Source organism: Boeremia exigua, assembly GCF_020726555.1.
Source record: "Boeremia exigua strain MPI-SDFR-AT-0100 chromosome Unknown C7974scaffold_14, whole genome shotgun sequence".
Lineage (NCBI taxonomy): Eukaryota > Fungi > Ascomycota > Dothideomycetes > Pleosporales > Didymellaceae > Boeremia > Boeremia exigua.
Genome location: NW_025763531.1, coordinates 250298 through 271910, shown reverse-complemented (window position 1 = coordinate 271910; position 21613 = coordinate 250298). Strand labels below are relative to the sequence as shown.

The 21613-nt window shown below is 50.9% G+C and overlaps 9 protein-coding genes across 9 annotated transcripts; 4 read left to right on the top strand and 5 right to left on the bottom strand.

Moving 5' to 3' along the window:
* Positions 1-916: 916 nt before the first annotated feature.
* C7974DRAFT_75075 (uncharacterized protein) lies at positions 917-2651 on the bottom strand. Its single transcript, XM_046147214.1, has 4 exons — positions 2579-2651; positions 2397-2443; positions 2280-2350; positions 917-2229 (listed from the first exon to the last, which is right to left on the bottom strand). Exons 2-4 carry the CDS (start codon positions 2435-2437, stop codon positions 1133-1135), a joined length of 1209 nt encoding a protein of 402 aa, XP_045991710.1. The 5' UTR covers positions 2438-2443; positions 2579-2651; the 3' UTR covers positions 917-1132.
* Positions 2652-3784: 1133 nt separating this feature from the next.
* Positions 3785-4839, bottom strand: C7974DRAFT_322330 (uncharacterized protein; the record flags this gene model as incomplete). Its single annotated transcript, XM_046138857.1, has 4 exons — positions 3785-4099; positions 4157-4351; positions 4404-4562; positions 4624-4839. Coding segments are annotated over 4 exons (885 nt in total), but the record flags the coding sequence as incomplete, so codon positions are not given.
* A 966-nt stretch (positions 4840-5805) lies between these two features.
* Positions 5806-7229, bottom strand: C7974DRAFT_345632 (uncharacterized protein). The gene is made up of 3 exons (XM_046139356.1): positions 6705-7229; positions 6102-6628; positions 5806-6046 (listed from the first exon to the last, which is right to left on the bottom strand). The coding sequence occupies exons 1-2, from the start codon at positions 7113-7115 to the stop codon at positions 6125-6127; spliced, it is 915 nt and encodes a 304-aa protein (XP_045991708.1). The 5' UTR covers positions 7116-7229; the 3' UTR covers positions 5806-6046; positions 6102-6124.
* An 886-nt stretch (positions 7230-8115) lies between these two features.
* On the top strand, positions 8116-8916 carry C7974DRAFT_322131 (uncharacterized protein; the record flags this gene model as incomplete). The annotated part of the gene is made up of 1 exon (XM_046138837.1): positions 8116-8916. A coding segment is annotated over one exon (801 nt), but the record flags the coding sequence as incomplete, so codon positions are not given.
* Positions 8917-9858: 942 nt separating this feature from the next.
* On the bottom strand, positions 9859-13362 carry C7974DRAFT_322066 (phosphoribosyl transferase domain protein; the record flags this gene model as incomplete). Its single annotated transcript, XM_046138830.1, has 1 exon — positions 9859-13362. The coding sequence occupies one exon, from the start codon at positions 13360-13362 to the stop codon at positions 9859-9861; it is 3504 nt and encodes a 1167-aa protein (XP_045991706.1).
* Positions 13363-14916: 1554 nt separating this feature from the next.
* C7974DRAFT_75045 (heterokaryon incompatibility protein-domain-containing protein) lies at positions 14917-17077 on the top strand. Its single transcript, XM_046147212.1, has one exon. The coding sequence runs from the start codon at positions 14945-14947 to the stop codon at positions 16811-16813; it is 1869 nt and encodes a 622-aa protein (XP_045991705.1). The 5' UTR covers positions 14917-14944; the 3' UTR covers positions 16814-17077.
* Positions 17078-18426, top strand: C7974DRAFT_75046 (uncharacterized protein). Its single transcript, XM_046147213.1, has 5 exons — positions 17078-17322; positions 17370-17517; positions 17572-17632; positions 17686-17917; positions 17996-18426. Exons 2-5 carry the CDS (start codon positions 17388-17390, stop codon positions 18335-18337), a joined length of 765 nt encoding a protein of 254 aa, XP_045991704.1. The 5' UTR covers positions 17078-17322; positions 17370-17387; the 3' UTR covers positions 18338-18426.
* C7974DRAFT_444495 (uncharacterized protein) lies at positions 18427-19233 on the bottom strand. The gene has a single exon (XM_046145506.1). It carries the CDS (start codon positions 19178-19180, stop codon positions 18563-18565), a length of 618 nt encoding a protein of 205 aa, XP_045991703.1. The 5' UTR covers positions 19181-19233; the 3' UTR covers positions 18427-18562.
* Positions 19234-20093: 860 nt separating this feature from the next.
* Positions 20094-21456, top strand: C7974DRAFT_380730 (uncharacterized protein; the record flags this gene model as incomplete). Its single annotated transcript, XM_046140532.1, has 4 exons — positions 20094-20549; positions 20730-20747; positions 21166-21207; positions 21292-21456. 4 exons carry the CDS (start codon positions 20094-20096, stop codon positions 21454-21456), a joined length of 681 nt encoding a protein of 226 aa, XP_045991702.1.
* Between the last annotated feature and the right edge of the window lie 157 nt (positions 21457-21613).

Below are 21613 nucleotides of genomic sequence, written 5' to 3'. Positions count from 1 at the left end.
AAGAGTTGTAGCTAGGATTCATCATCGCGACACATACCTAGGCATTTGCGGTTCCAGTATGGCGATCATGTGGAGGTGCTGGGGCTACACTGGGCTGGACCCATATGTCACCGCGCTGGTACACGCGCTCTGCGAAAAAGCATAATGCCATGCCATAAAAAGTGGCTAGAGCCTGACTGGTGACATGTTCGTCCAACGCCTGCCATTTTGACATATTATTCGTCCTGCGCGCCCGTCCTGCTGCGATCCCCGATTTGCGGAACCCCTCGACCTCCCTTCCGTCGTCGCCTTCGCCGTCGCCGAGACGCTGTATACCTATTCGTCTCCGTCGACCGCTGGCCTCTCAACAGACACAACCCCGCCACATGAACATCGGTGAGTGGCGCGTCACGCTGGCTTGGAGGTCGTGATTGTTGCGCGGTCTGCTGGGTTCGTTGACCTTGGCACGCGGTGGCGGTGGCTGTGATTGGCCGTGCGCTACGTCAGAGCGACCAACAAGTATCACAGCGCGTTTTCCCGACGCTCAGCAAGGCCGCTGTGATATCGGACGATTCAGGCGAGGCCGAGGAATGGTATATCGAGCTGAGATGCAGGACCTCACTTTGTCGGGAGCCCAGTCGCTCTTGATTAGCGTCCTGGCCGTGACACGCGCCAGATCAGCAGAAACTCCGTGCACTACATAGCGTCGAAACAGGCCTGCCACCTAACGTCGTGCATCTGGCAACCACAACCTATTAGCACGCGTTCGCGAGCCATCCGCTTCACATGCCAGACTCCTGTCTCACACTGCCCGCTCATTCGATTAAGCTCGACAAGCGGCGCACGTTTTTGGTGATGGCAGAAGTTGTGCCTGTGGGTCGGCGGCGGTGCACGCGTTGTCACGATTGCGAGAAGTATTGTTGGGCGTCTAATTTATAACCAATCAATTGCAAAAGCTAAGATCGCGAACACGTGGGCCATTAGCGCCCATGCCCCCCGCTACTAGTATGGAAGCGTTCCCGAACCCGCTGACCTAGCCTGGCCTACAAATAGTGCGCTACACTCGTTGCTATGCACCCGGTGATCCCTCTTCGTGTAAAGCCAGCATGAAATCCCCATCTCTGATTGACGAAGGCTTAACTTTTCGTACACCTCATGGCATAATAGCAGCAAATTTAGCCCAAACACTCACCCCTTCACACGCGAGGAAATCTCCCAACCCAAGGCCGACCTCAGCATCATCCTGAATAAAAACCCCAAAGTTCTTATCAACCTTCTGGTGCTGCCATAATACAAATGACGGTGCCGCAACAACCACGCCTGAAAACGCACCCATCAGCAACCCAAAGACGATTTTTCCTGAGGTCCCACCATTCACGGGCGGAAGTATTGCTAAACTCCCGACAGCCCACATGATGCTAAGTAGGGGGTACATAACAACTAGCGGGATTGGAAGATTGCTGGCAGTTACTACGCTGTAGATCAAAAGCACTAGCACCTCCGTGCCTAGTAGTAGACATACACCTGCGTTCCAGAGATTGAACGCGTAAAACGCCCAGGGGCCCCATTTGCGCCCAAGAGCAACCCCGTAGCGGATCTTGGTGTCGAATGTTAGGCCAAGCGCAGACACACCAATAGAGAGCCCGTGGACGAACATGGTTAGCGCTGGTGTCGGGGTGTTGAGGCGCACGCACACCCAGATTGTCTGCGAGATGGGCGTGTACAGGGCGCTCCAAACCCAGCCGAGCCAGCCGAGAAACGTCACAGACTGGTCCATGGAGGCGAGCACTCGACGTTTGCGGGCCTCGATGGCGGCTATGAACGTCGATAGGGCGACGCATGAGTTCTGCGCAGCGTCGTGCGTTGGGCGTTGCGATTCCATGTTTTGTGGCTGATTGTCCGCTGCTGCTCCAGTAACTGAGGATTCCATCTGGAGGCATTCTGCGTTGGTGGCTTGGTCTTTTCCAATACCAAGTGCGGACATGCTCGTGCCAGCTCGGATGGCGAGCCGCAGCTGATATGCTCCCACGCCAAGGATGCGAATGACGGGCAACCACGAGATCCAGCCGATGAGAAAAGCAAGAATTGGTCCTGAGGAAAGACCGTTGATTAAAGAGCCAACAAACGCGGTCAGCATGGTGTTGAACGCGCTCGCGGACGGTGAGAGCTTGCAAACTGTTGTAGCAGTCATGATGTCGAGCTTGCAAAAAGTGTTCGGGCTCTGGTGAGTCGTGAAGGGCGATGCGGTACGTCTTTGGAGTGTAAGATAATGAGATGAGAAGGGGTGGTGAGGAACCCATATCTTATAGCAGACAGCTGTGCATGCTCGAGCCAGGCGTGAAGGTAACGCCTGACAAATGCGCTATTGGTCCTGTGCCACATCAGCTCTTCAACCCAGATGCGGCGGTGCTTCGCACTTTGCTCGCATGCGCAGCAGCAGCAAGACGGCATGGATCATTCAAGTCTACAGCGCATAATCGTCAGAACCAAAATTCCCTCAGTCTCGAGTGCCTGTAACACGCCACTTCGTTGGCGGCAAGCTCATCGAGGGATCTCAAGCTGTGACTGCCACGCTGCTGAGATACTATGCTGTACTTACGTCATAATCAAGACTTTGATTCCAACGAGTAACCCCATGGACAGGACTTTGACCGACTGCACAGCGGCCTTCGTGCCTGAGAGTGGCAGGCTTCGGCGCGGAGCTGCGCGCAAACGCGCTCGATGAGAACGCTGAACAAACCTACGTCACCGGCTAGGGCATTGCAAGAGGCTTAGAGCAAAGGGCCAAGGGTAAACGCAGGTACTCTCGCGATGTGAACGTCATTGTTCCTATGGAGACATAGTCAAAGCGCTGGGTGATCTGCGGCCGCCGAACGGGTGGTGGGGCTGTGTCCACACCCTCGCCCGCCGGCAATTCGCTGCGCGAGCGCAGGTCAACACCAAACCCATGACTCACGATACGGCAGCACCACCACCATCGCATGCATATGACAGAAAACAGTTAGACGCGCAGCCGCCCACTCCCACCGTTGTTTCACGTATGCCCTCGCAGCATCGGCACGGTTGTGCTAGCTCCCATCCCCGCGGTGGCGCTTCGTATGTAGGTTGGGTAGGCGTGGACTCGAGAGCCTTTCGGGCAGCCACGCTAGTGTCGCGTTGGTGATTGCAGCGACCGCGCTGCAGGGCGCACAGCGAGGGGCACAGCGGAGGGTGCTATCACACATGACGATGGGCAGGAGCAGCCGCGAGACGGCTGTGTAGATGATTGGGGAGACTTGGTCGCCCGTGCGACGTACCAGTCTCAGTCTGAATGGCGTAGTATCGACGAGACCGAGGTTGAGCTCCTCGAGCTTGAGGCGTTAGTTTGACGCGCGGTCACGTGACATAGCACGAGTGCCAAGCAAACGCGAAGGAGGTGCTGTCAGTGATACCGCCGGTGGATGTAGCAAAGTTGCGCACCGTTGATGAGGTTGTAGATAGCCATGAGCGCTACGGGCTGCGTCGGCGGGAAGTCACCACTATGGGCCAGTCACGGCCAAGAATGTTAGGTTTAGGGATATGCTCGAAAGCAACCTTAAATGTGGCAAATTGTTTCGGGAGCCAGATGTCTTCTTTGAGAGCGTTCCGATGGAATAGACTTGGAGCTCCTTGTGCTGGTGATGTTAGTAGAGATGCGATGGTCGACGAAGCGACACTGTGTTCTAGCTTCGGCTTGTCGTGATGCTGATCACTCGTCTACACGGACTTATCTTTCATTTGCATGAGCTCCAGAGGGGTATCTGGTGACACCAATTCATCTACGCAATTACTCTAGTATGAATCGACGCGATGTCCTCTGCGATGCCAACGGATCGTTTGCGTCCACGGGGTAAAGATGATAGGCTGTATCGCTCAACTCGGGTTCCTGCCGACTAGCTCCGACCTGGAGGAATGGCTTCAAGCTCTTGCCAAAGTTCATTACACATGCACACCCGACACCAGTAGCAGCTATCGCGAACAGCAGAGCCATGAGCGCGAAGAAAACCATTTCTTCTTTCATAATAGTACGCGCTCGCAAGGACTTTCCGTACAGGACAGCCAATCTGCTGACTAGATAGGCAGCCTCAGCAATTTGCAGAGTCTATAATAACAAAGAGTCAGCTTCACGCATTCGTTGGATCGGGTGAACGGAACACACCAAGGCGGCTGCCATGACACCTCTGCTCTCTTTTCGGATAGCAAAGACAGCAAGCGCAACATTAAGAAGCGCGAGAGGGATAATAGCCATGGTCAGCGAGAATTCAGGCTCGTTATAGTGAACGTCGATAAGACCATAGGTAATGACAAACGCGATAAGGAAGAACGGCGTAAACTTCAAGATTACGAGGTAGATCTAGAGCCCTTGTTGATAGCCTGCTACCGAATCTGAGCATTGATAAACACACCTGGTATGTAAAGTAACGGTTGCTCGTTTCCCTGTCAGGGTTGATGTGCTGGTAGATCGCCCAAGCATATTCCCGATGCAGAGCAAAAGCCAGCCAATACATAGTAGCGCTACAAACGCACAAAACTGCTGCGCATACAACAAGCCCAGGTGAGACGTGCTGCCAGAAGTTGCGTTCGTTTTTGGCGAAGGTGATGTAAATCCCGGTTATAGCCCTGTACGATTCGTCCGTTTGCATCTTTGATGAAAATGTACTGACATACCGTTAATACTGACAGACAAGTGTTGAAGATACACTGGAGAAAGATCTGTGCATTGTTCTTGATGCGGTAGGCATCGAGTGTCATCGCGACTTGGAACAGACAGCCGAGTGTTGAGATTGAAAGTGTCAGGGGAACTACGTATGAGATCGGGACCTTACATACTACTAGGTTTACCTAGTCTAAGTACACAATGAGAATGACCCTGGGACGAGGTCAACAAAGACGACACATGGCAGCTTGACTTGTACTTATATCTAAATCGCTGCCCTTATTGCAGCTTGGCCGCCTGTTACTCATAACAGGAGGCGCTCTAGTCTGGATTTAGGTCCCCAAGAAGACATTGTGAGGGGCGGTGTGGAGATTCTGGCGTGACGTTCGACCAGTCGTTAGTGAATGCAAGAGCTAGCGAATGCCTTATGCTATCGCTGCTCGATGAGAAGCCTCTGGGGATCTGCCGCAACAAGAACATAGTTGTACTCACGCCTCCAGGATACGGGTGCCAAGCATCTCGGATCGAGATTTTGCGGCCGAACCAGCCCGACCCAGACTAGGCAGGCACGCGGTTCGATGGCTTTGTCAGAGCTGTCCATTGACCTTTCAGTGATACTCCCCTGTTCATCTGCAACCTGGTACAGATCTCTGTCAAAATCAGTGGACCCACCAATCGCAACTCCGACACAAGAAGCGGGCTCTTTGAAACAATCGAAGTCCTTGCATCCGCAGATACCGCAGATTATGAGAGATTTCAGAGCTCCCACATCAAGTTTTCCCAGTCTGAAGACGCTTCTCTCCCACGTAGATATGGACGTACGTTGATGCGTATAATCATATCCCTTGAACACCCCATCGCCCACGCAGCCGCCCCAGGATGTAACGTGGCCCCATTCATCCGTAGCGACCGTATCAGCACGCATACGGTCTTTGTAGCTTTCCTTGACTCGAAATCACAATCTGTAACAGTTGCAAGTGACGTTCACGAGGAATGATACATTTTTACCGATGACAAAGAAGATTTGGACTGATACGACTGGATGAAGGCCGCCAGCAACCGGATTCTGGACATACATAAACGTCTGATATACAAAACACTATCTTCCAGCTTGGAGAAGAACAATGAGCTTGACAACATCTAATACTATTGCAACCTAATAGCACAATGTGCACATATGCGCTTTGGGCTCCTAGACAATAGGTCTTTTTGTTGACATTGTGCCTATCGAATATAGTGGTAGGAATTATGCTGCTCTACGTGCGCTGTTTTACGAATATCATTCCCTGATCAGCTATTCTACGCCAACATTCCCCTCTGCGTGGCAAGGAAATCAGTGTGCTGAGAACCGCCAATTATATTGCACCCGTAGCTGTCAATTAGATGATTCGTCTATGATTCAGATTAGCATGCATCCCTCTACGCATCTTGATCTTGACAATAATACCTTTGATACAAACACCCAGACATTCAGGTAAAACCAACCAGTCTTTGTCCTCCCGTAATGAAGTTGTGAACATGCTTCTGAACCCTCTCAAACCGCACAAAGTTGCAGCTCTCACTTTCAAGGTGGTTGAAAAGCGATGCTAACCGTACGAATTGGCCTTCGCAATTGCGGTTTGGGCAATGATACAGTTTCTCGCTATGAGCTGGCGAGTTCAGATGTTGGTTCAAAGCTCGAAGCGTATCATATTCGCGACGACAAAGATAACATTCGAAGCTAGAGCCATTCCACGTGCCATCGGTGGCGATTTGCTCGGTGTCGAAATCGGGGTAGGTGAGCAGTCTGTTTGTCAATATGCCACCAGGATCTCGCTGACTAATAGCCTGGAAGATTGTTCGGTGATTGACATTCTTGGCTCGTTGGCATGAGCCAGTCTCAAGATGGTGCGATAGACCACTGGCTGAGGTCAAAGCCATCTTGCAAAAGGGACATACAACGTTTCTACCGCGATGAGTGCTTGAGTTGAGATGCTGTTGATAGTCAATAATAGCCTTGTCATGACGACAGAAGGACGAGTGGCCACTAAGGTCCGCACAGTAGACATACCATCTTCAAAGCGTTTTCACTCTGAAATGATCTGCTACAGCTATCGCAGAAATTTCGTTTGTGATGACCAACGGCGTTCATATGCTGATCGGCAGACATTTCGGTATCAAACCTTCGAGAACAGATATCACACCCATATCGAGGTTCTCGGTGTCCTGTGTCGACCATGTGCTGGTCAGCTGACCGTTGAGTGGAGAAGACCCGATCGCATGTATCGCACTGAAACCGTGCCTCCCAATGATCCGTGTCATTCATGTGCTGATTCGCCGCTTGTTGAGTGAAGAACTCTCGATCACATGTGTCGCATTCATAGCGTGGACCCCAGTGATCAAGTGCGTTCATGTGTTGTATAGCAGCTTGCTGACTACCGAACTCACGATCGCATGTCTCGCACTCGTTGTCGTAGTACATCTGGAATCGATTTCTCGGATTTTGGTCTGGAGATATATTAATTTAGCGTAGTATCCAGGGTGTAGGATGACGTATGTAAAGTTGGAGGGCTCAACTCAAGATTGCGAAAACAGCAGAGCATGATATAGTGGCGTTTTGACGGAATTCGAGGGACTAAAGCTTACCCATGAGACGAGTTTAACGCTGCAGCCTTGTCATGTGCCACAGCAGGCGGGGTAATTCCAGCAGCTTCACCGGCATGGTGGGACGAAAAAGATAGGCTCCGTGCAGCTCTCCTTACGAACAGTTAGGCAGTTGTCTTTATCGGAACGTCCGTGGGATTTTCGCAATTCCATCTTACGTTGCAAAGAACGACGGCGTGGCACTTCGGTGATGCTGAACAGGTCATGAACGCGCGATAACACAGCCTCGATATTGTCATACACCCATATTTTCTCAGCTCAACGCTTTTCGGTGGACAATCTTGCCGCAATTTCCACCTTGCAGTACCGGAGCCTTAACCCTGCTTTTAGCTATCTACACAATGTGTACAGACTTGGTAAAAGTCCATTGGCTCCACAAGCGGGACTCTCACCCGAAACGCTAGTGCCAAGAGGTCAGTACCACGCACCTTCTTTCTTGCTTCTTATCATGCTAGTACGATGTAAACGCCCCGCCAAAGATGGACAGCGGCCCAAGTTTCTGCTTCTGCTGACGAAGAATGCGGGGAAGGCTGCTGTCTAACCTCCATCAACATTGCGGACAACGAAGCAAGAGCTGTAGCCGAGGAAGTATGTTATACAACATGCCATGTTGCGGCCTAATCACATCATGCATCACATTCCTGACACCTCACCAATCACAGACTTCCCGATCCCGGGTTCAAGCAAAGTCCCGATAGCTTGCGAAAAGGCCTCCATCAAGCTTCCGCGCGTGTTCATTTGCCATCTTCGCAACATTTCTGACACTACCCACAAGTACTCATCGAGGAGATTCTTGTGCCAAAAGCGCTTTCCACATGATGATCCGCGCTCTTCCCGAGATTTTTGTTCATCTTTCCTCTTCAGATCGCAGAACCCTTCGGTCTGTCAACCATCAATTCTATTCCACAGTCAAAATCTACCAAACCAAACTCGGCAAATGTTTGACTACCTTTCCAAACGAGATCATTCTGGAAATCATTCAGTACCTACGCATTCGGGACCAAAGCCGCTTTGCGCGAGTGAGCCGTAGATTTTACCCGTTGATCATGGACGCTCTACTGCGCGACAACATTCGATACAAAGGGAGCAGCTTGCTTCAGTTCTCTGTGAGGAGAGACCTCAGGAGTTTTACGCGGAGGATCATATGCAGGGGTGGAGACGTGAACACCACTACGAACTACTTGCGTACACCGGCTGTATTGCCGAGACCGCTCTCGGTCGCGACATACTATGGCTACGCAGATATGGTGAATCTATTGCTGGAGCTCGGGGCGCATCCTTTTAGTCAGAGCAAGGACATACCACTCGCATTTGCAATTTCAAAAGGCCACGAAAGAGTTGCGCTACTGCTTCTGCACGCTTTGAAGCCAATCAACGGAAAGTCATATATCGCCGACGGCGAGTTGTTACGAAGGGCATCTGCTGCAAAGATGGTGACTCTGGTGAGCCATTTGCTTGAACGCAGATCAGAGTTCTACACAAGCGAAATCGACGCAGCCTTGTACCAAGTCCTCCTGGGAGAAATGAGTAAAGAAAATATTTTCCAAAGGTCTTTCCACAATGAAGTATTCCAGATCGTTCTGCTCTTACTTCGGAACGGTGCGAATCCCGACGTACAAGTCAGATGCAAGATTGCACCAACGCTGACCACAGCTCGTCTTCTTTCTTCCCGCCACCCAGACCCGAGAGTCAGGGCCTTATTTCTAGGTATCATGGACGTATCGTATCTGAGGGAAACTACTAAGTCGGACTCCCGAATCGGTCGCACGTGGGCTGTTTCGTCAGGGGTAGAGAACGCAGCGCCTGAAAGTTCAGGATCACGGGACTTGGACGTCAATCAATTTGCGTTTGCGAGGCTCCGTGATTTCCTAGAAAGGTCACAAGGTGCCGTTCCGTCGGACATTGAGGATCGAGACGTCGGCAACGACCAGAACCCCCACGATGAAGGCATGTATGGCACAAATCACGCCTCACCACCGTTTGACTTGGATGGTTTCCTAAAAAAATTGGAGCATGTAGAAACAGATGAGCGATCGGTGGGAAGAAAAAGCTATCTAGACGACGCCTTTCCACGACTCGGTGCCCCAACAGAAATAGCAGAACGGGCAGTTCGGGGAATATGGGCCAGTCCTGATCCAAATGTATACTCATCGTTCTCGCTCCCCATTCGCGACCGCAATGCCAGATGTACGACTGTAATACCGCGGAAGGCCTCTTCCCCAAAGGAACAGTTCCCGCAACTAGCGGTACCTGGTCAGAAATCCAAGAATATGAGCACCGAGCGATGTGTCTGGACGGGCACCTCAAGAGACCAATCCGCGCGGGAATCGGGAGCGGTCGGATGCGCACTTGCTGGCGAGAACAAAAGGGAAGCCAGTGATCCTTCTAAGAAGTCAAGAAGAACAAAGAAGAAATGGGTGCCTTTGCAAATTTAGAGTATCAATACTGGACACAACTAGCTGAATTGATGACTGAAATTGGGGAACAGAGTAAAGGCAGCACTTTCATTCATCTTTGTGCCAGGTTGTGTGAGGAAAGTGATTTAGTGTTAAACTGATCCTTTATGCACCATTAAATGATAGCAGACTGCGGACTTTAACATGTGCAAACCCACGTTTGCACAGGAGTTCCCGTCCACGATGGATTGGAAATTCAGCAACTACTAATACAGTCACATCTTTAATAGCGTCAGCCACTTTGAGCGCCTGTAAAACAGCGCAAAGCGTTTCGCCGGTAGCAAGCGTGTCGTCTACCACCACAATTGGACCACCCTTGGGTACAGCGTTTCGTCCAATCTCTACCCGCTTCTGGTATGACTCGTTGGAGATCAGTGATGAGATGTGGGATCGAGATTGCACAGCAGAGAAGGTCGGCGGAGGCAACTTACCAGCCTCTCGTACGAGTATCAAGGGAACATTGACGTGAAGGGATAACGGAGATGCGAATACGATCCCGCCAACCTCGCAACATGCTATCGCCGTGACAGTGCTCCAGTCCCCAGGGAAGAGTCTTTGCAGGAGAGACGTACATAAGGCCAGACCACCTGGCTGTTGGGAGATGCCGATAACATGGCGGAAAACGATGTTTTGGCGTGGAAAGTTGGGTATTGAACGCACCATGTCAGTCAGCCGTAGTAAGTCCTCGTGTACCAAGGGTAACAAGCAGTCTTCGAAGTATTTGTTCGCAGCTTCATCGCCAGCTGTTTTGTTGTCAAAAGTGAGACAGGGCTGGTGACTCAAGGCATTCAAACTCGGCTCGACTAAAATGCTGCTCTTATGGCTTGCACCGCCACTTTCAACAGCGTGACGATCTTTAAGCGACCGTTGTGCTCCCGCACTAGCATGCACGTAGACCTCGATCAGCCTACTGTTTGGTGCCAGATGCGAAAAGGCTGCAACGGGCGTATTGTCTCGCATACCAGTAATCAACAGCACACCTACGTCTGCGGCTTCGTTCACTACCTGCAAGAACTGCTCTTCTGGCAGCTGCGGCTCGTGTTGCACTCGATCTAGGAAGTAGGCTGTCAAGCTTGTGCGGTGCTGCTCCTTGTAGGCACGTTCAGAAAGCAGGCGACTGGCGTCAGCGCCAGTAGCCGCTGCGTATTCCCGCTTGATAGCTTCGCTGATGCTCACAGCGCGAGACGATAGAGAGCGCTTTGCGAACATCGAGACCCACGCATTAGCGCAGTAGTCTTTACCAACGCCGCTTTGGCCTGTAATGAGAAGGATAAGCTTTGGTCCAAGCGGGGCTTTCGGGAGTGGACAGGTGTAAGCCAGCACGTTTTGCGGGTCTAGCTGGTATTTGAGTTGCGCTAGCCGTTGCCGGTTAGGCCCAAAAGCTCTGTGCGCAAGGACAGCGTCTCTAGGGTCCGGCCCGAGGTCGGCGCTGTAGACGCCTTTGGAAATCGGCAGCAAGTGTTCCGCAACACCATAAACCCACTTAACAGCAGCTCGTGCGACTTCAGTGCCATCTTGGTCGCGAGGCCAGACACCAGTTATGACACAAGCGAAGTCCCAGTCTCGACAGCCAAAAGCATTGGCGTTGGCCGCGATGTCGCTAGTCGCTCCCCCGCCTTGCAACAGATGCAGATAGCACAGCGCTGATGGCCGACCCTCCACAGCTGCCACCAAGCGCTCAGCCACCTTCCAGTCGCCGATACCCTTTAAAAACAGGCAACGCTTGAACGACGATGTCTTGCCCCCGCCATGACCACCGTGCATCTTCGAAACGTACATCTCTGTATCGAATAGACCGACGCCGTCAACACTCTTGACGCTGCTTTCTTCCGCGCCTAGAACAGAAGAGATAGCCGCGGAGAACGAGCACTTTGCAGCTGTTGGCATTGTTGTGGTAAATACAATCATAGTCACACCGAGGTGCAGCCGATCATCGTCCCAGTACAAGTAGACATCTGCAGAGCAGTCCCTGCTGAGCTTGCTGGCGACCTCTGTATCGAGACTGCTGAGTTTGTGCTGTGCTTCAATACGACTGCTCAGCGGCACAGCCCAAGTCTGGACCTGGTATGTAGGGGCGGGGTGAGTCCTGAATGTCACGCTGACAATGATGCCGAAGTTCGTTCCTGCGCCTTTCAATGCCCATAGAATGTCTGTTTCGTTCTTCGGGCGGATGCATGTAGCCGGCCTATACCGACTCGGTACATAACCAACGCATAGGACTTCACCAGATTCGACGCTGACCATGATAGCACCCACGATAGTATCGCAGGCGAGGCCATGCATTCGAGCCAGATGTCCAATGCCACCTTGCAGCCACAAACCTGCCCCTACGCTTGGGCGGGACCCCAGAGGTACTGTCACCCCTGCCGCCATAGCCTTAGTGATGATGTCTCCAGTCGTGCAGCCAGCCTCAGCAACGACGAGAGTTTCGCAACCGACATCTGTAGGTACGCTGTCTTGTTCTGTTCTATGGATGTATACTCGACAGAAGGCACCCATGTCAATGGAGACGATGTTATTCCAGATACAGTGACCGCTATGACTCCCGCCGATAACGGTCAAGCCGGTTCCGTGCTCGAGCGCCCATCGGACGTAATGCTGAATGTGATCGATCTCGGTTGGCCTAGAGATTGCTGCGGGGTGGTGCAATCGAGCCTGTTGATTCTTGATACGTCTGTCTTCCCTCAATGTTGGCAGCGGCGTTGTGAGCGTTGAAAGTTCGGTTGCATCCCGAGTAAAAGCCACCATGACTTCGGGCGAGCTGAATAATAGCTGGTCCGGATATGATTCCTCCTGAAAGCCGAGGTTGCGGCACACCTTACGCCACTCGCCCTGGACGATTTTATACGTCTCTTTCTCGTGCATTACAAAACCTGCAATTAAGGGTGCGAAGTTGTCTAAAACTTGATCCTCATTTGCTATTCTGACGACTCCGGTGGGGAAAGAAGCAGTCTGATGGCAGACCAAACCATCAAGGTGCAGACTTTCTCCACGATGGAAGATCGCTAGCACTCCGCCTCGCGTCTCTGTGAGCAGTTCCAGACTTTGTTTGATGACATTTCCTTTTGATGGCATGCCATACATGCTGTGGCAAAAAAGGATTACGTCGTATCTTCCGTCAGCGTCGTGCACATCGCCATTGCGGCCATTGCATGTGCTTTGCTGTGGATCGAATGGGAGACGATGAATGGTCGGTGGATCTTCCAGGCAAGGAAATCGTGATCGCGTTTTAGCATCGACCGAAAGCCATTCTTCTAGACTTCTCGCGGACATTTGATTCTGCTCAAAAGCCTCATATCGTCGGATTTTTCTCTTCTGATAGTCGGGAAGACAGCCCAGCACACTCTTTGGGCCAGGTCCGATCTCAAGGACAGAGATACGGTCTCTTGAATCCAGTAGTGGAGCCAGGAGTCGAGTAAGTTGTGGGAATATGAAATGTTCATAAGCCGTCGAGCCCTGTAAAAGTATGTCGAAACCGATGCTGTATTGTGTATCGGACAACGCCTGCTTTGAGGATGCTGTCGTCGAACTGGTTCCCACCCGGAGAGCGCCTTTCAAATCCTGGAGAGTGGTGGTTTCGCCCACATGGGAGCGCTTGACGTCAATCATCACAATGGCGAAGTCGTTGGTGATCAATGAGGCGCAGAAGACGGCTGGAGACGATGAACAAGCAGTACTGAGATGTACCGGGGACTGACATATCATTCACAAAAGCTATATATCCGATTCAAAGCCCTGTTCGGTGCAGAATGTACAGAGCCCGATTTCCTGCACCACTTGTCGGGAACGATTGCCAAGTTCTGAATCAAAGAAGGCAAAACTCTGGACGCCACTTGGCTGACTGAACCTGCTGCTCGCTGCTATGTCTGGCAGGTCGCGGGATCCCATTTGCCTACGATCCTGGAAACTAACTATGTATGTGTGGCGGAAGCACGCACATACTAAGAAGGACTCACTTGCGGAGCATCCATGTTATGCGCAATATAATGCGTGTGTTGCACGGCGAAGGAGCGTTAGCACCCGCTGCCTAGCGTGGCGTACTTTCATTGGCGGACTACGGCGGACGAGCATCGTTCTCTAGGTATTTTCTATTCGAACAAGAGGCGCCTGCCGGCAATGGCCCAGCCCGGAGCGATTTCTCGTACGACCGTGTAGTGCTTATCTGCGTCGGGCGGTTCGGCATTGACCTAGAACGAAAGAGGCAATTGCTCACCCATGACATTCCACAACGAAGACAATAGGCTGAAACACACATGAACCTTCTCATTGGGCCCACGCTAGAACCATCGTTCGAGAAGTAGGCGAGCCTGTATGCGCCAAGAGGCAGGGAGCTATCATCCAATGCAGACAAGGCAAACGTTCCAGACGCTAACACTTGGGAAGTAAACAATTTGCCAAGCTCGATCCTTTCAATACATGTCCAACGCGTACAGGGCCGTGAAAGTCGCCTATCATTGGCTACGTCAAGAACCACCGCCCCATCAGTTTTTCGTGTCACACGCTGCGCTACGTCTAGACCCTTGTTGGAATTGAGCGCTGTGAGCGCTGTGGCTAATCAAGGCTGCGCTTATGCGCATACGAGAACGCCTAATGAATCCGTTGAACGTGCGGGACGAAATCTTATACGCGGCTTATTATGGTATTACAAGATTAGATTGATAACAACGCTGCTACTATTAGTACTTAGGTTACCTAACTACGTATCTTGCCTTGAATAATGTAAGCAACCTAGCTTAGAAGATAAGAATTCGTTAAATGAATTTGTAGCTTGCAGAAACAAGGTTTAGCTACTACTGTATCAATACAACTTGTACTATCCAATCAGTACGAAGAATCACGATCCGGCCAACAGTATTGGTCTCTGTCGACGCACCCCAGCGTACGCCATCAACGGACACTGCAGGCTACAGCAGGCGCTAACACACTGTATAAGCGCCAGGCTGCCCTGTACACTGCCTATTCGCCCGTTGATATTTTCAAATCAAGTGTATGTACGCTCAGCTATCGCATCCTGCTAAAATTCGAGAACCGGCACCAGCACTGGTTCAACTCTCGCAGGACCGCATTTGATAACACTCGGGGCGGTACAGCCTCAGCTAAAGTCAGCGCAAACAAACTTACATTGCTGGGCCGAGTAAACTGGACTTTCCATTCTCGGTGTCACTCGACTGTCTGGAATTACGGTCACGAGATGCAGCCTTCTCTTCTGCAATCGATGCAATGTCCGGAATCACTTGATCGAGACCGTCGCATACTGTATCCGACTCAGTTAGCCGCCTGTGATATCCGCTTACTCAGCCTTCTACCATCGGAGAAGGATGATGACCCCGTCCAATGCGAACTCCGGCAATATGAAGCAGCAGTAGCGCCAGAGTACGAGGCCCTTTCGTACGTCTGGGGCAAAGCGTCCGATCTGGTCAACATTAAATGCAACCAACTCGATGTCTTGGTGACCAGGAACCTTCGCGACGCTCTGCTGGCAATACGCGACCCTAGAGAACCCAGAACTGTATGGGCTGATGCGCTATGCATGAATCAAGCTGATGTCAAGGAAAAGAATATCCATGTACCTCTTATGGGTCGAGTCTACTCGCAAACTTCCAACACGGTTATCTATCTTGGAGGGGCAAGCCATGAGGACGCCACCGCGGCTGAGACCGGATTGATGACGATCTTCACTCTGCTGGAGGATCACAGAGTGCGTGCCGGGTTCAGTGACGACGACGATCATCTCATCATATTACTTTTACAGATATTGCCCGATCATTCTCCAATCAGCGTATCCTGGTCTGCGATCAAGGACTTCTTCGATCAGAGTTGGTTTGTGCGTATATGGTGTGTCCAAGAAGTGGTATTAGCTCAGGCCACAAGGTTACAATCGTACGCAATATATGGACATAAAAGGATCCCGTATCATTACATTCGCAGGGTTGCATTGTTTCTGGCTATAGCCGCAGACTGTCAGCCTGAACTTGTCCAGAATATCCCTTTCCGGAGAAGTCTTGCTTCGATCAGCGCTCTCCCCCATGTTCTTGCGCGAGAGGATGCTCTGCTTTCACTCCTTAATAATTTTAGACCCTACTCAGCCACCGACTCGCGCGACATGGTCTATGGGCTTCTTGGAATATTGAGCAAACTCAGCAGCTTTGATTCAGCAAGCATCAGCGTGGACTACACGAAAACGGTGGCAGAGGTTTACACTGACATTGCTGTTGAGATCATACGAGTAAGTCAGGATCTAGAAATCCTCAACCATGTTTCACATCCGGAGATTTTGGGGCCTGAACTTGATTTTCCGTCATGGGTGCCAAGGTGGGATCGCGCACGCACCGCTCTAGGGTTCTCTTCCTCCGATGAAACTCGATTCAAACTCAGCTTTCCAGCGTCACTGAGAGGAGATGAGAAAGCACTGAGCTACTACCGGGTCGAAGGAGGCAAGCTGTTCGCTTATGGTACATGTTACAATGAAGTCAAAAGTGTACTATCGTTAGTGGGACCGGAAATGGCGATATCTACCACACGGTTCTGGAAAGACGGACGAGGAACGCAAATGCTCTGCTGCGATAGCCAGCAACAGTCTCTCATGATTGCTCGAACGTTGACAGCAGGATACCTTGGGTTCCCATTCGGATTTTCAGAAGGCACAGAGGAAAAGAGAAATCAGTTCTTGGCTGATTTCCTTGACTATATCCACAACATCATGTCAAAATGCTCCACAAACTGTAGTAGTACAGTCAAAGGCGCACAGTTCTGCATGACATCCGATCATGCCACTTACATCGGCTCACGAAGTCGCTACACAGAAGAGCTAGCCAAGATGTGCAAAGGTCGTCTCCTCTTCCGCCTGGCGAACGGAAGTTGGGGCATCGGTCCTGACTGTATGCGTGAGGGAGATATCATAGTTGCACTTTTCGGTGGGTTTGCCCCATATGCGCTTCGCCACGAACAGCAAGAGTGCCGATTTCTCGGACCCGTCTACATAGACGGGCTAATGGACGGCCAGTACTTCCGGTCAGCATATAACAAGAGCATGCAAGAGCAAGATTTCATTCTGGTTTGAAGCAAAGTAAACTATGGTTCCAAGGCGTTTCTTTCAACAATCCAGGTCCAACAGCCACCACCACATTCTCTGACCTTGCGGCATCGATACCAAACTCAGCTATGGGAGAAAAGTTCAGCTATCTCCATTTCCCCAGCCTGCGCGAGTTTGCGAAGAAACTGCACACGTGGCAGACCCGAGGACCGATCGAATTGACACAACAAATCATGTGCAATCTCTACTCTTGGAACTCACGCGCCTCAAAATGGGCTAAGAAAAGCATTGTCCGCGTCTATGATCCTTGAGTAGACGATGAGTGCGACATTGACATGCCGGAACGACGCCTTTGAGCTGTTCCATCCACGAATCCCTTCGATCATACGCATCGCCATCGTCATCGTAATCATTATCGCCATCTTACACCACGAGGGGCGGAGGAGGCCCCCGGTAAATTTGTTGTGCTTGAGAAGAGAACTCGTACATACACAGCCAGGCTTCAGGGAGGCTCCGTCACTCTGACTCTATCAGATGTAGGTCTAAGTGAGATAAACTTTAACAGCGAACTAACAGATCTTAGCATTTCACCACCAGGCAAATGCAACAGAGCGGTATGTATCATCCAGAGCTGATGGACGAGTCACTTGACTACGATGACGTGGATGATTGTGGTAACCCGAGTGTATCGCAATACCAGCCTTTGACTACAGTGGACAGAGACTTTCAAGGTAGGCATTAACACCGCTCTTCAGGGAACTTTCTGTCAGCTTATGGTATTATAGTTGAACACATCATCGACGGCCATCTTATTGCAGATTTCATTCAAGATGCCTCAAGAGGCGTGTAAGGCCCCCGGTACCTTTGATTTAATCTCAGACACTAAATTCCAATGACAGACTTCGTAGCGGCGCTACCGCGACAACTGGACCAGTTTCAGTCTCCTATTTCGTCCAAGCTCGCACCCAGCCTGTGCTGCAGAACGCGCCGCCGCTGACAGGAGTCGGCGACCCGAATGACGACTCGAGCCTCAAAAATGTCTACGGACGCATCATGGAGACTGTCGGGTCTAGGAAAAATGACGTGTACTTCGTGGGCCTTGTCGTCAACATTCACAGATACAAAACGATAGTGAGTGCCTACCGCTTCATACCTGTAAACGGGAGCCCGAGCTAATCACAAGAGCTAACGCATTCCGTTCTGTGATAGATGCTGAAAAACAAAGACCCCATGAGCCCAGCAAAAGTCTTACTCCGGATCACAAGCGGAAGCGTAGACGATGCGGCGGAAGTGCTCGGGGCGATCAGAGGCACAATTGCAGCAATGATCTACCTTAACCGCCAAAACACACCAAATGTCAAAGGCAACCTGGCGCATGTTGCCAATAACATCCGCGCACAATGGCTGCATTCACAGACACTGTATAACGCGGCCAACCCTAATGCCCCAACATCAGTTGCGCAGTTCTGGTCTAAATGGATCAAAGATATCTTTGGCACCGGTTCATCACAAAATACAGGGATTGGTGTTAGGCCACTATTATTGAGTTAAGGAAATATTGGGGTGTAAGGACGGACGACGAAAGCCAGGAGATTCTGGATGGGCTGTCAAGCTTAGAGGCGCGCTTGAACACGCTGGCCATCGATACGACGGGGATCATTTGACCGCGTCTGGTATATTCCTACAACGTCGGGCGGTGAGATGTAGAGCGGTCACGCGCTACCAAACATGACACTTGAGCTACGTTGGGTCAATATTACAGTATCCATTTCAGTTTTAGTAGATCCTATCCACATCCCAATACACCCCCGGCCCCCCAGTCGTAAAATTCACGATTTGCCACAAATAATACGTGTCCAGCTCATCCCACAGATCCACAACCGTTGCTGACGGCATAGTAATCCAGCCAAAGAATTTTTGTGGATGCCTGTATCCTGCGTCAGGGTCGTACTCGGCGGCTACGACTTTGAGCAGCCCTAGCTCGGGGTCCTGCAGTACCTGGGCATCTGCTAGGAAGAAGACACGCCAGGGGTCGTTGGCGACATTCATAGGTTGACCTCCAGTGCCATTAATGTAGACTTTCCGCACATCTTCCAGTGTCAGACCGTCTAGCAGTGTCGGGTCCGACCGCGCGTCGAGGTGGAGGAGTTCTAATAACTTGGTGGTAACCACAGTATCCTCGCCACCATCCATTATGCTTAGCCGGTATTTTGTACCAGTGGTGATGGTTTGGAGCAACTTGGACCATTGGTCGTCCGATCCAGGTCCATAGAAGGTCCTGTAGATGGTGAACCCCCAAGGCACTAAGAATTGATCGCGGTCTTCGTCTGGCTGTAAGACTCTATCTGGGAATTCGTAGAGCTTTTCAAGCATCTTATGAACTAATATTGACATAGTGACTGTCAAATTATGCTGCAGAGTAACTTTCGTGTGTTGTGTGTTATGTGTTGTGTTTACTAGAGATTGTTAGGGGGAGCTTAGGGTACTTGTAGCTAAGCGAGCCCCACTAAAATATCGCTAAGAGATGCAACCTATATTAGAGGAGACACGCTTTGCTAGGCTTAATTGGGCAGCTGTGCTGTCAAGGGGCGGACAAGACCTAGTGCATCTCGGTTAGGTTTTGAAGACATTCTAAAGCCTTAGCCTTAGCTTTCTATCCCTAACTACAACTATAACACACCCTGCCCTTAAAAACTGGCTATAACTAGACCCCTAGATTGTGGTAAGTGCTACGTGTCTCCCTCCTGTACGAAGAAGCCTATTTCTTCTCCACTAAACACTTTTCATTTGTCTATCCCCCATCAACACATGCCGATACCCAGCTGTACCAGAGTATTTGTCTGTTTCTACAAGATGAATACACATGTTTGTCGCCGCAAATCTCTTAAATATAGAGGAACTAATGTTATGAGGCCTCGCCGGACTAGGCGGAGTGAAACTGACCCCTGTTGAGTATGCGTTCGCTGTGAGTGCTATTACAAGGATGCGGGGTGACTGTGTAACTTATCACCATATAACGCGGCAGAACCACACTGTTAGGGGATACTACAACGAGTAGAGAAGACGCTACAGAATATAGGAGGATCTTTGTAGGATGAGATGCTCCTATCGAAATAAGCTAGGGTGAGGATGGATATCTGTCTGTTGCTGACGTCTGTTTGTCCCGGATGCTAAATAGTTGGCTACACAGTAGACGGTTGAGCACATGTAAGCTTTTTCGCCTGACTAAGCGCGACACAGCAACTATTTCGTCGCTTTAGACCTTGGGCTCTACAGGTTTCCCCGCATCAGGCGCGATGTGGCCGCCATGACCGAAGATGACGACGTTAGTCGTTGCAAAACTGCGCGCAGACACTCTGTTGTCGATCAAAATGTCGAGCTCGGCAGTCGTTCGCCCCGCCAGCCCAGGCAACCTGAAATACGCCTAAATCAACATTATACCAGTAAAGTCAGCCCAGAAAAGGCCGCCCTTACCCAAGAGATTTCATGCCAGAGGGTTGAGAATAGGTGGATTCAAGATGGTGGCGCCGATCGCAGCAAGTTTATAGCTGACTCAGGCGAGGGACACTGTCTTGAAACGCAGTCGATTGGTAGGCAGCTCGGCAACAACAGCGTAAGTGGGTGGGCCAACGGTGACCTGGAAGGCGAGGAAGAAGAGCATCATGAACGCAGCCGAAGAGAAGATCACCGCGTTGCTCGATGTGGCGGTGCCGATGAAGCCCACAATCAACGGACACAGCAGCATCACGCTCTATCTTATCAGGTACATGTGGCGGCGGCCGGACTTGGTCATAATTCACCAGGTAGAGAGCGTGCCGACGAAGGCCAATGCAGACGTGCCGAGGCCAAAGTTAAAAGACTGTGTTTCGCCCCGCCACCTCTTTGGAGGAAGTAGACGATGTTCGACCTAAACCACACTTCGGAAAGCACCTGAATCATGTAGGCACGGCAGGCCGCCTCGGTGCGTCTGAAATTTGAGATCTTGAAGTAGTCTGCATATGTCACCTCTTTGTCCAGGGATGACAGCCATCATTCTACCTCATCGATGTGCAGCAGAAGTGCAAGTTGTCCTTCAATTTCGTCGTCTGACCTGATAGTCAATTTTTTTAGCGCCCTTCGCGCAACCTCAACATGTCCCTTATTTGTAATCCAAAATTTGCCTCTCGGGTGCGAACAGCATACCGCTTACAATGATTCGTAGCCAAGCCCATTGTACCAAAGCCTATCGCCCACAGGGTCCAATCCATTTCAGTACAGACATCGTCTGCAGCCCCAACTACTGGAGCTCGCTTGCTGCAAAAACAATCTGACACAATCTCCGGAACAGAAAAAGTGTTCCTACTACATCAATTGACTCTACTTGACTGCCAAGCTTACAGGAAAGGGCATACGTATGGTTCTTGGGCTCTAGGAACGTTTTAGTGAGTTTGCATGTCCATTTTGACAATATGTCATGGGAACAACCGTTTGGGTCCCGAAGTATAGTTACCTTGTTGTTATTATAGCGCAGCTTTAGGACAGTGTCCGACCAATTTACGGTGATGAACCCCTCTTGGATGAAGAAATATGTCTGCGGTCTGAAGCACGTCCTGTCCGTCCATAAGAGGCTTCTCTCTTGGTGTGTGTGTGGCTCAGGCCATGTTACCGAACCCGGTTCATCGATTAGATGAATGAAAGGGACAGAGATGGCATCGCTCACGGATGCGGTGCTTTCACCAGAATCTGTCTGCGTTGCGAATCAGCCTTGTTTGGACGGTACGAACGCAAATCACCACGAATTTTTATTGCTCGATATTCTAGATCCCTGAGATTACTTAAACAATGATC

Bases quoted from the DNA above. Each gene is read 5' to 3' on its own strand.
- C7974DRAFT_444495 (XM_046145506.1), bottom strand. From the start codon at position 19,180: ATGTCAATATTAGTTCATAAGATGCTTGAAAAGCTCTACGAATTCCCA.
- C7974DRAFT_345632 (XM_046139356.1), bottom strand. From the start codon at position 7,115: ATGTACTACGACAACGAGTGCGAGACATGCGATCGTGAGTTCGGTAGT. The intron at 6,629-6,704 runs GTATGTCTACTG...GACTATCAACAG, and splicing joins GTGAAAACGCTTTGAAGATG to CATCTCAACTCAAGCACTCA.
- C7974DRAFT_75046 (XM_046147213.1), top strand. From the start codon at position 17,388: ATGCAACAGAGCGGTATGTATCATCCAGAGCTGATGGACGAGTCACTT. The intron at 17,633-17,685 runs GTAAGGCCCCCG...TTCCAATGACAG, and splicing joins CAAGATGCCTCAAGAGGCGT to ACTTCGTAGCGGCGCTACCG. The intron at 17,918-17,995 runs GTGAGTGCCTAC...GTTCTGTGATAG, and splicing joins TTCACAGATACAAAACGATA to ATGCTGAAAAACAAAGACCC.
- C7974DRAFT_75075 (XM_046147214.1), bottom strand. From the start codon at position 2,437: ATGATCCATGCCGTCTTGCTGCTGCTGCGCATGCGAGCAAA. The intron at 2,351-2,396 runs GTGCGAAGCACC...GATGTGGCACAG, and splicing joins CTGCTGCGCATGCGAGCAAA to GACCAATAGCGCATTTGTCA. The intron at 2,230-2,279 runs ATGGGTTCCTCA...CACTCCAAAGAC, and splicing joins ACAGCTGTCTGCTATAAGAT to GTACCGCATCGCCCTTCACG.
- C7974DRAFT_75045 (XM_046147212.1), top strand. From the start codon at position 14,945: ATGCAGCCTTCTCTTCTGCAATCGATGCAATGTCCGGAATCACTTGAT.